General features: G+C 37.3%; 1 protein-coding gene across 7 annotated transcripts in view; it reads left to right on the top strand.

Moving 5' to 3' along the window:
- Positions 1–16,421, top strand: part of TTLL7 (tubulin tyrosine ligase like 7) — a 190,998-nt gene that overhangs the window by 119,378 nt on the left and 55,199 nt on the right. For all 7 annotated transcript variants that reach the window (XR_010321419.1, XR_010321420.1, XM_064282155.1 and 4 more), the window contains 4 exons: positions 6,906–7,000; positions 13,978–14,125; positions 14,211–14,284; positions 15,565–15,700. Coding sequence is in view for 5 of the 7 variants with exons in the window: in XM_064282155.1 (XP_064138225.1) it covers positions 6,906–7,000; positions 13,978–14,125; positions 14,211–14,284; positions 15,565–15,700 (453 nt within the window). In the remaining 2 variants the exon portion in view is untranslated. The remainder of the gene's footprint in view (positions 1–6,905; positions 7,001–13,977; positions 14,126–14,210; positions 14,285–15,564; positions 15,701–16,421) is intronic.

Genomic DNA, 16,421 nt, shown 5'->3' with positions numbered 1-16,421 from the left:
CCTGTATACTTATTAAAAGCGGTTACTTGGCATACTTATTAACTGATCAGAATGAAGCCTGAATGGAGTCAGTGTGGGGGGAGGGGTGGTGGATGGGGACAAGAAATAGAAAATTCAGGAAATAAAATAGTTCTAGGAGTGAATCAATATGTATTTGATGTTACTTCTCAAATTAATATTGAGTGAATTTTTAGTCCAGGAATTCTGAATGTATGTATGAGTCCGCGTTTACTCATTTGTTGTCTGCTTGCTCTATTATATTCTTAACTTCATGGCTTCTACCACCTCACGACTTCTAGATATTGTTTTCTCATTGTGTGGGTGCCTGGGCTTCAGGATCACCGTGTTCTTGCCCCCTATTTGTGTCTCCCCTTCAAGTTCTCCAAGAGGAGAGAAGCTCCAATTGGGTCATTAACCAGTATTCATTAACCAATATCCAGTTGGCCTGAATTCTCCTTTACGGCCATGTTATATACCTCAGGGTCCCCTCATATCAACCTGTCAACTCTACGTCTTTGGGTTTACTGCTAATCCCTGGCATGGGCAGGGTTGTAGTTATTTTTCTTGATTATAAAAAATCATTTAAGAACATTTGGAAAATATGGAATAATATAAAGGGGAAAATAAAGATTATGTCTGTATAGGATTTTTATGTCTTTCCTGCCAGTCATATTTATATTTATATTATATATGGAAGAAACCTTAGAAGTCATGTGCCCCACAGTACCCCATCTAGTCCTACCCTCTAAGATCCCTGATCTGGGGTCACAAAGCCTTCGCATGGCTACTGAAATACTGTGTTTAGGAAACTTTATTAGGAAAATATCAAATATCTAAACATTCAGTGTTTACTGGCTTAGTTACGTGTTCAGAAACATATCGTTACAGAAGATGTGTACAACAAGCTATCTTCCATTTTAAAATGATCATCTCTTTTTTTTGCTAGTGATTTATAAATGGGAAGTTACAGCTCTCATATCAAGGTCTGCATAAGCACCTTGAATATAATAGCTGAGATCAAGATATTCAAAATATGTATTTTGAGAAAGAACACTTTTCCTTCTTGAGGGCCAAAGGTTTTATGTGTGTGTTTCCAGTCTACTAGAGCAACTTATGTATATTTTTATTAGTTATTCAAATTTTGCTCCAGCCTGTGTCCTAGAAAAGGAGCCCTGTGGAGAAGTGGTTAAATGCTTGACTACTAACTGAAAGGTTCTGTTAAGATTACAGCCTTGGGAACCCTATGGGGCAGTTCTGCTCTGTCCTGTGGGGTTGCTATGAGTTGGAATTGACTCGATAGCAATGGCTTTGGTTTTGGTTTGGTGTGCTAGAAATAAGATTTATGTCAGAAGTTTTGCCATCCTTTGCTTCCACCATTCCTTGGATATAAAAGCTCTTGGACTATGCACTAGGGACCTTTCAACTCCCTAAGGCTTGATGTTTTCTTCTTTAAGTTACCACTTTGTCTGTCATCCTTTCCTGTTCTTAGCTGTATCTTCCTCGGCCCCTCTTAGTGTCTTTTATCCTTCATGGAGTGGGAAAGAAGTTCAGGCACTGCATGAGGTGGAACCGAAAGGGTAGTCAGGACGAATGACTTTATAGATATTTTAGTTACCTGTTCTTAAAAGCATTTGTTGAAATGGGCTTTCTTATTAGCTTGGTGCATCACAATTGACAAACTAGTTCAATTCCATTTTTTTTTTTTAAAGGCTCAAAAAACTATTGTGTGCATTAATGTATCATCATTCTCTATTTATTCTTCATTTCCAGCTCAATCAGAACTGTTTAAAAAACTCCGCAATAACCAACACCTGTGGATAATGAACATTTATTATATTAAAACAGTTTAAAGAATTGTATTTAGATCTTTGTATTTTGCTCCCAGCCAAAATTGCAGTGGGTCTAAAATACGTTGTTAAAAACTTGTTGGCGCCACCAAGTGGAATAAGGTAGAAGGTGTTTCTAGAATGTGATCACTTTTAGGTAACTAGAATAATGGAGGATAAAGATTAGTAGTAAAAAAATTGCAGAAAATTTCAAGCACTAGAAAACATTTTTAGGGAAAAAAGTGTAAACTGAGTGGAGTGTGAATATACTGCCAATACTTTACCCTTAAGTTAATTTCAATAAAGACCTACTAAGTTACGGTCATTGTAGGAAGTAGTGGTTATACAAGAAGAATAAGACACAATACCTGCCCCGGAGGATGTAACATCTATTGGGGACTCAGATATATGTTTGTATAGTATTTTTATAGAGGGAAATGGCACAATCAATAGAGTGATTAACTCAGTGTATGTGCATGTGTGTATCTTGAGTTAAAATCTTTGCAGAAAAGGGAACGTCTAAGCAGAGTTTTTACAGCTGCAGAAGGTAAGGGTGGAGTCTAGGGGCTGGGACAGATAGGGCAGTGTGGAGGGGGAAACTACCAGGAAAGAGCAGCCCTAATTTAGGAGAGCAGAACCTATTATGGATACTTTGATATGTGCATGGAATGATTGTTTTGAAAATTAAAACTATGATTTAGACAATAAATGATATTTACTAATTTCACTTTATTCTATTTTTCATTTTTGTTTCAAATGCACTTAGCAGATGCTAAACTTTAAGACTCTGACATCTGCTGGATTTGATCTCTTTCCGACTCATAGCGACCCTATGTACAAAAGAAGGAAACACTGCCTGGTCCTGTGCCATCCTCACATTCATTCTGATGCTTCAGCCCATTGTTGCAGCCACTGTGTCACTCCACCTCATTGAGGGTATTCTTCTTTTTCGCTGACTCTGTACTTACCAAGCATGATGTCCTTCTCCAGGGACTGGTTCCTCCTGATAACATGTCCAAAGTACATGAGACGAAGTCTTGCCATCCTTGCTTCTAAGGAGTATCCTGGCTGTCCTTCTTCCAAGACAGATTTGTTTGTTCTTCTGGCAGTCCGTGGTATAATCAGTATTCTTCACCGACACCATAATTTCAAAGGTGTCAGTTCTTCTTTGGTCTTTGTTATTCGTTTTCCAGCTTTTGCATGCATATGAGGCAAGTGAAAATACCATGGCTTGGGTCAGGTGCACCTTAGTCCTCAAAGTGACATATTTGTTTTTTAACACTTTAAAGAGATCTTTCGCAGCAGATTTGCCCAATGTAATACATTTGATTTCTTGACTGCTGCTTCCATGCACGTTACTTGTGGATCCAAGTAAAATGAAATCCTTAACAACTTCACTCTTTTTTCCATTTATCATGATGGTGCTTACTGGTCCAGGTGTGAGAATTTTTGTTTTCTTTATGATGAAATGTAATCCATACTGAAGGCCATTGTTTTCTATTTTCTTCAGTAAGTGCTTCAAGTCCTCTTTGCTTTCAGCAAGCAAGGTTGTGTCATCTGCGTATCACAAGTTGTTAACGAGCCTTCCTCCAACCCTGATGCCAAGTTTTTCTTCACATAGTCCAGTTGCTCAAATTATTTGATCAACATACAGATTCAATAAGTATGGTGAAAGGATACAACCCCGATGCACACCTTTCTTGATTTTAAACCATGCAGTATCCCCTTGTTCTGTTCAAACAACTGCCTCTTGGTCTATGTACAGGTTCCTCATGAGCACGATTAAGTGTTCTGGAATTCCCATTCTTTGCAATATTATCTATAGTTTGTTATGATCCATACAGTTGAATGCCTTTGCATGGTCAATGAAACACAGGTAAACATCTTTCTGGTATTCTCTGCTTTCAGCCAGGATCCATCTGACATCAGCAGTGATAACCCTCATTCCAGGTCCTCTTCTGAATCCTGCTGAGTTTCTGGCAGTTCCCTGTCAATGTACTGCTACAAATGCTTTTGAATGATCTTCAGCAAAATTTAATGATATTCGTTGACAATTTTTGCATTCTGTTGGATCACCTTTCTTTGGAATCGGCATAAATATGGATCTCTTCCAAATGGTTGTCTTCCAAATTTCTTGGCATTGACGAGTGAACACCTCCAGCACTACATCTGTTTGTTGTAACATCTCAATTGGTATTCTATCAATTCCTGGAGCCTTGTTTTGTGCCAATGCCTTCAATGGAGCTTGGACTTCTTCCTTCAGTACCATTGGTGCTTGATCATATGTTGCCTCCTGAAATGGTTGAAAGGTGGCCAATTCTTTTTGGTGCGGTGGCTCTGTATATTCCTTCTATCTTCTTTTGATGCTTCCTGCATCATTCAGTGTTTCCCTGGTAGAATCTTTCAGTATTCAACTTGAAGGTTTAATTTTTTTCTTCAGTTCTTTCAGCTTGAGAAATGCAGAGCATGTTTTTCCCTTTTGGTTTTCCAACTGTAGGTCTTTGCACATTTCATTATAATACTTGGTTTTCTCAGGGGGCCCTTTGAAATCTTCTGTTCGGCTGTTTTGCTTCATGATTTCCTCCATTTGCTTTAGCTACTGTACATTCTAGACTCATGTTTCAGAATTTCTTCCTGACATCCGTTTCGGTCTTTTCTTTCTTTCCTGTCTTTTTAGTGACCTTTTGTTTTTTTCATGTATGATGTCCTTGATGTCATTCTGTAACTCGTCTCGGTCAGTGTTTTAGAATAGGAGTAGAAAATAAGAACCAAAGCAACCATCAACATGACAGAGTAGATTTTCGGCAGGTTAGAATTCAGTCTAATTTTCAGAATTTCTTGTCAGCCATTTCTGACTCTCCCTTTATGTTTTTCTTTGGCTTTCTTATAAAACTTATTAAACAAATGAACAAACAAACGAACACCAACAATCTTGAATGTTTACATAAATTAGAAAAAGCTTTTCGACCTGTCTGCATATTAGTATATTTTATTTTGGTACAATTTTTAAAGACCAGTTTCTTTTATATGATAGTAAAGAGAAGAATATGAAGTACGTAACAAGAAAGAGACCTCTAAGGTTATGTTATATGAGCTAACATCCTGGAGGAAGGCTATGTCTGACAGAATTCCAGACTGCAATTTTGGAATGGAATGCCTGAGGAATTCTGTGTAGAGAGATAGCATTTCAAAGAACCACTTAACCATCAGTTCCCAAATGCCTGGTTTATTTTATAATCCCGTGACATGGAGTAGCAGGCTATTATTACTTGTATTACAAATTCCAGAGATTTCAATTTGTAATACAAATGGTTGGAACTTTTTTTTGTATATATTACTTCACCGTTTCTCTGTGCTTATAAACAGAAGTGCTTAGAACTCTGAAATAGCAGATTAATAAACTTTTTCTCAAATTTACGTGGAACAAATGGGTGTTCCTGCAATTTCCAGGCCGTCCCCAGACCCTGAGACCACATCACTATGATAGGAACATGTCCATCACTTTCTGAATCAGAAATCCACAGCAGAGTGAAAATACAGCATGGTAAACATCTAGAAAAGGAGTGCCATGCATTCATCAAAATTCTGGCATAAAATAATTTCGTGATACATTATTAAAGGAAATGTTGGATTATAAAATAGTATAGTTATTATGGAGCCCTGGTGGGACAGTGGTTAAGAGCTCGGCTGCTAACCAAAAGGTCAGCAGTTTGAATCCACTAGCCGTTCCCTGGAAACCTTATGGGGCGGTTCTACTCTGTCCTATAGGGTTGCAATGGCTCAGAATGCACTCGATGGCAACGGGTTTGGTTTGATTTTATAGTTAGTATAAAATCCATTGCTGTTGAGTCGATTCTAACTCATAGCAACCCTATAGTTAGTATAGATATGTATGTGTAAATTAAAATGAATATTATAAATATACATGCATAGAAAAAACCTGGAATGCTATTTACCAAATTATTAACAATAACACTAGCTAGTGAGATTACAGGTGACATTTTTTTTTGTTTGTTGTTTACTAATTTTTCTGTAGTGAACCCATGCCACATTTCTAATTAATGTAATTAATATTTTGGGATGATTTCTTGAATATAACATGGTACTTCTTCCAGCTGCCAATTGTAGAATGCATGCCATCAGTTGTTTTGTCTCTTGTGGTGATGGATTTGTGTAATAAGCTCCCCTCCTTTGTGATTGTAGCACACATTTTTGGGGGGATAGTTGGTGGGTAGTTGGTGACCATAGAGCTAAGCTGTAGTATTGAACTTATTAGCATTGTTTTAACCAACTGAATTAATTGATTAAGTAATTTTCTTAACAACACTTGTTATTCCAATTACCTTTCCCTCACAACAAACAACATCAACAAAAACAAAGACTGACACGAAAAACCCAGCTCTTGAAGGGGTAGCATATTGCATAATGCATTTTAGGGTGTAGTCAGTTACTTATTTTTCATCTAAATGAATTCCTGAAAATGATATAGGAAAATAGAACAACCACAAATGGCTCATTTATTCCCATTAGTCCTTATGCAGTTAGAAAAACTCATAGAGGTTTGTCTGCAGCTACCCTTAATTGTATTTTCTGAGTAATATAGTCAATGGCTTTGGCAGTGAAAATTGATGAATTACTATTTGAGCCAGGTAGAGAGAAATAAAATTTTTGCTTTAGGCAGCAATAGATAAATTCATCAGAAAGATCCGAAATAGTGAAAAAGAGGGCACTGATAATTTCTATATGCTAATGCATTTTTTTTACATGCATTTAATTATTATTGTATTGGTAACATAAATATTACTTATTATTACTATTCTTCCAACTTTTTAGTCAGGATGAGTCAGTTTTAATTTCCTTAAACTTAAAACCTAGGGTGCATGGGGAGAGTGAAGAGCAGAGGGGCAGATGGTGCTGACAGGAAAGACCTGAGCTGGGGAGGGGAGGTGCGGGAATGGTGACTGGGCCATCTACTGTCTAAAGGTTAGGGGATCCCATGTAAAAGTAACAAATATGTGTTAAATATTTATTGACTTTTCAACATTTGACTACTTTAACGGTTTTCTTTGTAATTATCAGATTAATCGAGCTCCAAGCTTTGGAACAGATCAGAAAATAGATTATGATGTAAAAAGGGGAGTGCTGCTAAATGCGCTAAAGCTACTAAACATCAGGTAAGGTATTTCGTCTATCCTTTGGATTCCACATTTGACATAGAAAAATCATTGGTACATAAAAAATGCTTGAAAAAAATTTTTTTGGTGTTCTGGAGGAATTTATTAATTCTTTAAACCCATTTAGTTTCTTTCTTTCTTTTTTTAGTATCTTTTCCCTTCCTCTCACATACTGCATTTCCTGTTCCCTGAGCAATGCTGTCTGCCTCGTTCACAGTCACCACCCCTCTGTCAGTAGAGGATTGTGTATTGCTATGGTGTTGAACAGGTTTCAGTGGTGCTTCTAGATTAAGATGGACTGGGAAGAAAGGCCTGGCAATCTACTTTCGAAAATCAACCAATGAAAACCCTATGGATCACAGCAATCTAATCTGCATCCAATCATGGGGATGATGTAGGATTGGGCAGCGCTTTGTTCTGTTGTGCATGGGGTTGCCAGAAGTTGGGGACCGACTCAATGGCAGCTAACAACAGCCTGCAGTAAAAGTGGTTAAATTACAGTGTTGGCATAATTGTTTAATAGAGGAAGAGAATAAATTGGAGAAAACTTTGCGGATCCTGTAAATTATCTTCCTCGTTTTACAAATGAAGAAACTAAAGCACAGAGAGGTCATTCCAGGAAGTAAAAAAATCTTAAACATGGATTTCCTGTATTTCGTTCCGGAGGTTTCCCCATTATATCGTGCTGCCTGTGTAAAGAACAATAAGCAACAGTTGTTAAATGAGGGCTGACTTTCCTATTGAGAAGCACAGACAGAGAAGGAAGTAAAATTTAAGAAAAGACATGGTAGGCATTGGTGTTAGCCTGTTTGCAATGCATATGATCATAGATTTCAAATATCTGGAATACTGTTACGTGGGAAAAGGCTTTTGGCTCATTATGAGAGATCTGATGGGATTTTAACTGAACTGTTTCATGAAGTAGTGAGCTGTCTGTAATTTTGTGTTCAAGCAGAGTTTAGGGTTTTGGATTAAAGAACCTCAGAGGTCATTTAAACTCAGGAATTTTATGATTTCAGTTCTAATTGTCATTTCAAGAAGAGCTATGGGTTGTTTCCAAGTAATTTATTTATTTTAAATGTTTCCAAGTTTCCTGTGGAAAATATCATTAAAGAAAGAGATGTACATAGTATGTGTTCAGAAGTTGTCATATGATTCTCTTGCCTGACCAAAGATTGATGTGGCTAAATTCTCCTTATATTTCAAATATCCTAAAAGAAATGAGTAGAAAGGAAAAAAAAGAAAAAAAACTTTTTTTTTTTAAAAGAGATGTAGAATTTGGTTTTTTTTTTTTATTTTGTTCTGTGTAGTTTATACAAGTGCATTAAGTATTTCAGATTATTTAATTAAGCCATATGCCTTTTTTGTATAAAATGCTTATTATTATTGTTCAAGTTAGCATTGTGTTTGTGTTTAGTGTTTTTGTTATTGTTGTTGCTGTTGTTGTGTCTATTAACTTGCCAGTTATGGTACCAATTTGAGACTTTGTCTATGGGTATTTTTCATCTTTAAGGTTAGGCATATATAGTTTAAATAGTCAAAAATTTCTAGACTTAATTCTGCATCCCACTTTGGAGAGTGGCATCTGAGGTCTTAAACGCTAGCAAGTGGCCTTCTAAGATGCATCAATGGGTCTCAATCCACCTGGAGCAAAGGTCAATGAAGAACACCAAGGACACAAGGTAATTATGAGCCCAGGAGACAGAAAGGACCACATAAACCAGAGACTGTATCAGCCTGAGAGCAGAAGAACTAGATGGTGCCTGGCTACAACTGATGACTGCCCCGACAGGGAACACAAGAGAGGACCCCTGAGGGAGCAGGAGAGCAGTGGGATGCAGACCTCTAATTCTCATAAAAAGACCAGATTTAATGGTCTGACTGTGGCTAGAAGGCCGCTGGAGGTCATGGTCCCCAGACCTTCTGTTAGCCCAAGACAGGAACCATTCCCAAAGCCAACTCTTCAGACAGGGATTGGACTGGACTATGGGATAGAAAATGATACTGGCAAAGAATGAGCTTCTTGGATCAAGTACATGCATGAGACTATGTTGGCATCTCCTGTCTGGAGGGGAGATGAGAGGGTAGAGGGGGTCAGAAGCCAGCCGAATGGACATGAAAATAGAGAGTGGAGGGAAGGACTGTGCTGTCTCATTAGGGGGAGAGCAATTAGGAGTATATAGCAAGGTGTATATAAATTTTTGTATGAGAGACTGACTTGATTTGTAAAGCTTCATTTAAAGCACAATAAAAATGAAAAAAAAAAATTTCTAGACCTAAAAATAAGAGGAAATTGGGATTTCTCTTTCCTTGTTTTTCTTAATGTTGTTCCACAAAGAATTTAGCACAATTCTTAACATTTAGAGCATATGCTAATGAGGCTCATGTTGCAGAAGTGCCTTCTCCCCCCAGCCAGATGGAGAGCTCCATGGGCATATGCATTAGACCCATATTTCACTGTGGTTATGTTCATGATGGGCACGTGTCAGGAACACATGCAGGAACTAAGAAAGCTAAGAAAATTATTGCCTACTTATTAAATATTATAGGTTAAGTTTTCATACGATCTGTTTTAATTTTGGGCAGAATAAATTGTTACGTGATTCCAGAAATTCCCTGCTTAGATAGATCCATTTTAATCAGACCACTGGAATGATCTTTTTTTCATTGTAATATCTTTCTGCTCAAGAACCTTAACACCCGGTCTAAACTCCTTTCATAAATTTACCTTAGCTGTCTACTCATATATCTTATTACCCACCAACCCAAACTGTTTTAGTTAGGTTCATTATCTCATTATTTTTCCCACATATCTCGCACATTCTCACTGATGATTTATGCTGTTCCCTAGCCTGAATGCCTTTTCTTACTGCCTGTGATTCAAATCCTATCTTTTATCCTGAAACTTCCTTTTTAGCCCAAATTAATGTTTCCTATCTTTGAGTTCTGGGAAGAATTATAGTCTGTATAGTACATAAGCTTTTCATTTTGTTTATTCCCTTATGTTCTGTAGTGTTTTACCTAGGTGTGGCTGCTTTCCTTTTCAATTTGAGTTAAACTCCTTGAAGTCAAAAGTATATGTATTTGTACGCCTTACAATTCTTAGTATAACCAAAAAACAAACCCTTTGCCCTTAAGTCAGTTCCAACTCGTAACCATCCTATAGGGCAGAGTAGAACTGTACCTTAGGGTTTCCATGGTTGTTATCTGTACAGAAGCAGATTGCCACGTCTTTCTCCTTCGGAGTGCCTGGTGGGTTTGAATCACAGCCAAGCACTTAACCACTGTGCCACCAGGGATCCTTACTTATAGTATTAGAAAACAAAAAACATTGCTGCTGTGTCAGTTCAGACTCACAGCGACCCCATAGGACAGAGTTTCTTAGGGTTTCTAAGGAGCGGGTGGTGGATTCAAACTGCCAACTTTTTGGTTAGCAGCCAAGCTCTTTGGTTAGCACCCTGTGTCACCAGGGCTCCTACTTATAGTATAGGTTCCATATGTACCCCAAAGTTAGTTTATTAAAGACATGCTTTTAGTCTCCAGGAAATCCAGAAGAATATAGATTTGCTGACGGTAGTTATCACAACTACTGTTTTCCTTTGTGCTTGAACAGCACAGTACAATTTGAGTTCAGATTCAAATAATTATCTGAAACCTTGTGCCTGGTGTTTTCAGCAACAAGAGACTGAACAGAGTTATGTGTAGAACAATTAAAAGATTTTTTTCTTCTGTAAAAAAAGGAATATCCAACCTAGCGTTGTGGTGGTATTACCGGGTTGATAAGAAGAGCTTTTTTCCTCCATAAGTAGTCTGTTAGAATTATTAAAATAGAGTCTAGGAAGACATTCATACTCTCATGAGTCCGGGGGGTCTGAAATACTTGTTAATTAAATTAGATTAAATTATACTTTTTTTTTTTTTTATCTAGCTCTTATTTAGAACAAATTCATGGGCTGGAGGTACATGGTTTTTGCAGCATTTAATGCTACCCAGCTTTTGAAAATTCATTCTTACAGGTCTTCTTTGCTACTATTCTCTGGATTTGCTTAAACTTTGAGATTCTTCTGTCCTCTTCTATGATTTCACTTCCTTTCAGCTCCCTAATTGTCATTTTTTACTGTGTTCTTGCCTTAGCCCTCTTTTCTTCCTCATCAATCTCATTCACTTTGGTGGCATCATTTGTGAGTCTGACACCGGAGTCCCCCCCAGTTTACACCTGTATGTACCGAGGTGTAAATAGGGGTGTAGATAGGGGTGTCTGTCGCTAACTCTGAGCCTCTCTGGAGCTCTAGTCCTGTGTTTGCAGCTGTCTGATGACCCTGTATATTGGACCCTTCTGGTCTAGTAATTGTTCAACAAACATGTAGTGAGTGAGTGACTAAATAAATGAATGAATTTGTGAAAGTTCTGATGGCACTTCAGGTTCAGTATGACCCAAATTGAATTATTTTCTTCTTCAGGCATGTTCCCTCCTTTTTTCTGCTAAGGGTATCACATACCTCCCAATTTACACAGTCTAAATCTAATCATTTATACATATTTCATGGACATTCTGAAAGAGCCTTACTTTATTAGAAGCTGAAGATACAAAAATGAATAGAATTTTCTCTTCTTAAGTAGCTCAATTATTAAAAAGGAAACATATAATCATAGACAAGTACAGTGCATTGATAATTACTCAAACCTAGTCTTCTATCTCTCTTTGCTAGTTAATGGCATAATCAATCACATAAAAACCCAGACTGGAAAGCTGGGAACAATCCTTAATTCTTCCTTTCTTGTAACTGAATCCTGTCAAATTTCTGACTATCTATTGATTTCTTATTCCACTATCCGAGTTTAAGGATTTCTCATCTTCCTCTTGGATTATTTTATTAGCCTCCCCCCTGCTTCTAGCACTAACTCTCATCCCACTTTGTAGCTTCCACAGAAGCCTGTTGCTGTTGAGTCGATTCTGACTCATAGCAACCCTATAGGACAGAGTAGAACTGCCCTACAGGGTTTCCAAGGACCAGCTGGTAGATTGGAACTGCTGACCTGTGCCACCAGGGCCACTAGGAACTCAAAGCCTCCCATGATTCCTACGTTTCTGGCTTGGATGACTTCTTTGATGATATGCTGTTTATTAAGATAAAGAATATAGGTGAGAGGAAATTGGGCAAGGTAGAAAGAAAGAGATAATTTAGGTTTGGATATGCTAATTTTGAGTTACTTTGAGACACAGGTAGAAATTTTAAATAGGATATGTGATATACAGATCCCCAGGAAAAAAAAAATTTTTTTTTTTTAGGACGTAGATATATCTGTTTGACTGACATCCTTGTATAGATTGCAGTTGGATCTAATGGATGAGATTACACAGGCACATATTGAGAAGTAAAGATGGGCAAGGGTAGAGCTTTGAGGAATGCCAGTGTTTGAAGAAATATTTTTAAACTCTGATATTCTCATTATGTTGTTTCCACACTTTGAGATAAAGTCTAACCTCCTTTGCATTGCATACAAGGTGATTTGCTAATGAATAGCATCCCATCTTAAGTGCCTGTGTCTCTTCTTTTTTACTTCTAAGCCACTCTACATATTGCCAAGGGCATAATTTTTAAAAACTTGTGAATATAATTATGTCCTTCTCTTGTTTAAAATTCACATCCCCCTCCATTCCCTAAAGTTAAATTTAAGAATCTAGTATTTAATTAAGCCTTCATGACTAGCTAATTTTCACAAATTCATCCAAAACTATAGCCATACTGAATAACTTGAAATTTTCTGAATGCGTTTTATGCCTTTTCTCAAGTTCTTCATTTTGCCCAGTTCATCTGTTGAACTCTTGTCACTCAAGCCTCAATGCTGTTATGAAAGAGAGTAGATGAGTTTCTTAACACTCTTGCAAATTCGAATTGTGAGGGTGATACATATTTGAGGCAAAACAACATTCTTTACTATCTAGGGTTTTGGCCTTATATTGTCAATGCAATCTCTTGATGAATTCGGTGGGGCCACATATAAGCTTAAGCATTTCTTTTACCTCTCCAGTTTAACCTCCACACTAGAAACTGGACAGATGGTCTTCTTGTCCCCTTTTCTTTGGTTTACATCCTCACCTGGGCCCTGCTGGGCTAATGACATGGGGAGTTATGAAAATGTAAGCTCAAGGGTAAAGCCCATTTTTTCCCCTAAGGGCAAGAAAAGAAATGGCTTTGCTTTCCTTTTTCTTTTTTCCCTGGAGCTCATCCTGTTCCTGCTAGGCCTTTCAAGGATGACCTACAAGAGTGCAAGTTAGAGGGGGTGGGGAGAAAAGGCCTCAGGCTTATCTTATTGCACCAGCTGCCTGGAAAGGAAGAGGGAGAAAAGAAGTTCAGAGGAAAGCAATCCCATAACAGGGTTTTTCCTGTAAAAATCAGAGACTTATAACTAAATTTTTCATGGTTGAGTAAAAGAAGAGATGTTTTCAAATAAATAATGATTGTTAGGCTGGGATTTTAATGGAAATTGAAAATGTGCTGAAGGGTGTTCAGTATAAGTGAGAAATACTTAAATAAAAGTGAACTTGGTTCGTGGAGGAGAAAGGAACCAACATTTTTTAAGTACGTATTAATGCTACTACAACTGATCTTATAAGAACACTATGATGGGAACATTATTGCTAACATATAATAGATGGGGAAACAGAGTCACAGCAGTTAATTCACTCATCTAAAATTGCAAAGCTAGTAAGTTAAAAAAAAAATTTCTGTTGAGTCAATTCCGATAGGAAATTACATCTGTCTGACTCTTCAAAACCTATACTATTTCCATTTGATCTTTCTACAGAACTTCTGTTTACTATTTGGAGACCCATATTAATTGATGAATATATAAATATAATGCATATGTATATATAAATTTAATCAAATATGTATTCCTTTCTCTACTGTCTCTCTTCTTCTGCCAAAGAGGTGTTTGAATTCTGGGATACGTTCTTGTGTTTTATGTTTTAGGACAAGTGATAAAAGGAGAAACTTGGCCAAACAAAAAGCTGAGGCTCAAAAGAGGCTTTATGGTCAAAGTTCAATAAAAAGACTCTTACCAGGTTCCTCAGACTGGGAACAGCAGAGACACCAATTGGAGAGGCGGAAAGAAGAGTTGGTATGAAAAATTTAACAAAGTACCTACAATTTGAATTATATGATTCATTTGTCAGGCTTTATTTGTAAAATTTCTTCATTTCTAGAAAGAGAGACTCGCTCAAGTACGAAAGCAGGTCTCAAAAGAAGAACACGAAAATCGGCATATGGGGAATTATAGGTAACTATGCTTCTGCTTTTGTACAGGTTGAAGGGGTGAAGTGTCAAAGCAATTACTCTACATTTTTAACCTTTAAGCTTTTTTTAAGCAGTTTTTTTTTTTTTTTCGTTCTGAGAAAGTAGTTTTGTTTGATATATTCCCAGAAAGAAAAGGTAGTCAGCAAGAAGATGGTTCAGACTTGGGAGACCTTCTGCTAGCCAGCCTCTGGCGTGGTCTTTTTAGTCATCATTATCATTATCCTGCAACATTATTTGGTTATAATGTGGTATTTAGAGAAAGTTAGTATTCAGGTCTCTAGTATCCTCTCTGTCAATTCAATTTCCTTGCAATACTTTGTTTTAAGCTCAAATGCTTCAGGAACCAAGCAGAAAACGAAAATGTTGGAAGGAGCCAGATATGATCAAATGAAAGGGGTGTGGATTGTGATGAACTGAAACCCCTCCACAGCACCACCCTTGATGGGATCCAGAGAGGACCCTCTAAGGTCCTTAAGTTCTTAGAAACACTGCTCTTCCTCCCAAGCTTTGACATTGATTCATCAATATTAAGGAGGGGGTGGGGCATAGAGCTTCTTGTTTTCCTGGTATGACTGCCTTTCCTGGCCTTAACACAATCCACCTGTGATTAGAACACATTCATCCCATACATACTACATCTACCCCAATTCTCTCTAGCCTATGAGGCAAGTTTCAGCAACCCAAAAGATATCATTTGGGCTAATCTACATAAAAAAACCCAAAACCAAACCTGTTGCCATCAAGTCTATCCCAACTCATAGCAATCCAGTAGGACAGTGTAGGACTGCTCCATAGAGTTTCCAAGGCATGATCGGTGGATTCAAACTGCTGACCTTTGATTAGCAGCTGAACACTTAACCATTGCACCACTAAGCCTCCCTAATCTCTTTGTCCTTGTTTGTTTCAGTAAGCATGTGAAGTCCAAAGCTCCGAAATATCTCTCATGACCTGAACTCTTCCCTATAAATGTATTTTGTCCAGGCTGACTCATTGCCATTCTTCTCCAGTTACCCCTTCAACCAAACCCCTTATGCTGTACTTTTGGAGCTACATTATTTAATGATAATTCTCTAGTTAACTTTGAATTTGTGTGGGTAGCAAATGGAAATTTATGAATTTCTTGTAACTATATTCATCCATAGTTCTAGCACCTAGTAAAATGACTGTCAGAGAGTAGGTGGTCGAGAATTATCTATGTAGTTGACTTTAACTATAGAACTACGATAGGTGCTTTTAAACTTGGTTTATCTGCTTTTATTGCAGACGAATTTATCCTCCTGAAGATAAAACACTACTTGAAAAGTATGAAAATTTGTTGGCTGTTGCTTTTCAGACCTTTCTTTCAGGAAGAGCAGCTTCATTCCAGCGAGAACTGAATAATCCTTTGAAAAGGATGAAGGTAAAGGAATAAATGTTTATCTAGAGAAAAAGGAACGTGGCCAAACAATATGTCTTTAAAACAATCTGCCTTAATACTACATATAACAAAATTTCTACTTTTAAAATGCACTTTCCTCAAACTTTACATTCTTATAAGTTCCTAACATTTCATAAACCCAACCAAGTGATTTCATAAGCAATATGTTATCTAAAAGAACAAACTATGGGGTAGATAATTTTGCTGTTATGTTGTAATATCAATAAATTATCATAAGAATGTCTGATTGGACAGATGTGGATATGTAGCTACATAAGAAAGTCAGTTGCATTAACCTTGTTGTTTGTATTCACATTATTTGGATAGTAACTAACATCATACAGTATTTTTTCTTAGAACACAGACCTGGCATATGAGAAAAAGTCACTTAGAAAAAACAAAACAACAACAACAAAACCCCAGAACCCCACACATGTTAATCTGTTTACCTTAATAAAATGTCTAACAATCCATCTCAAAACTTAAAAATAACAATCGTTGATTTGTTCATTATTCTACAGTCTTGACTAGTCTCAGCTGAGTGGTTCTGCTAGTCGTGCCTAGAGTGAATCAAATGGCTACATTCATCTGAAAGTTCAGCTGGGGCTAGAAATCTAGTATGGCTTCACTCACATGTCTTGTGCCTTAGATGGAATAATGGGAACTTTGAGGGGCTGCTGGTGTGGCATCTCTTTCTCTCTAC

Source organism: Loxodonta africana, chromosome 3, assembly GCF_030014295.1.
Source record: "Loxodonta africana isolate mLoxAfr1 chromosome 3, mLoxAfr1.hap2, whole genome shotgun sequence".
In the NCBI taxonomy this organism is placed as follows: Eukaryota; Metazoa; Chordata; class Mammalia; order Proboscidea; family Elephantidae; genus Loxodonta; species Loxodonta africana.
Note: the sequence above shows the minus strand (reverse complement) of the source record. Positions and strands in the feature narration are given on the sequence as shown.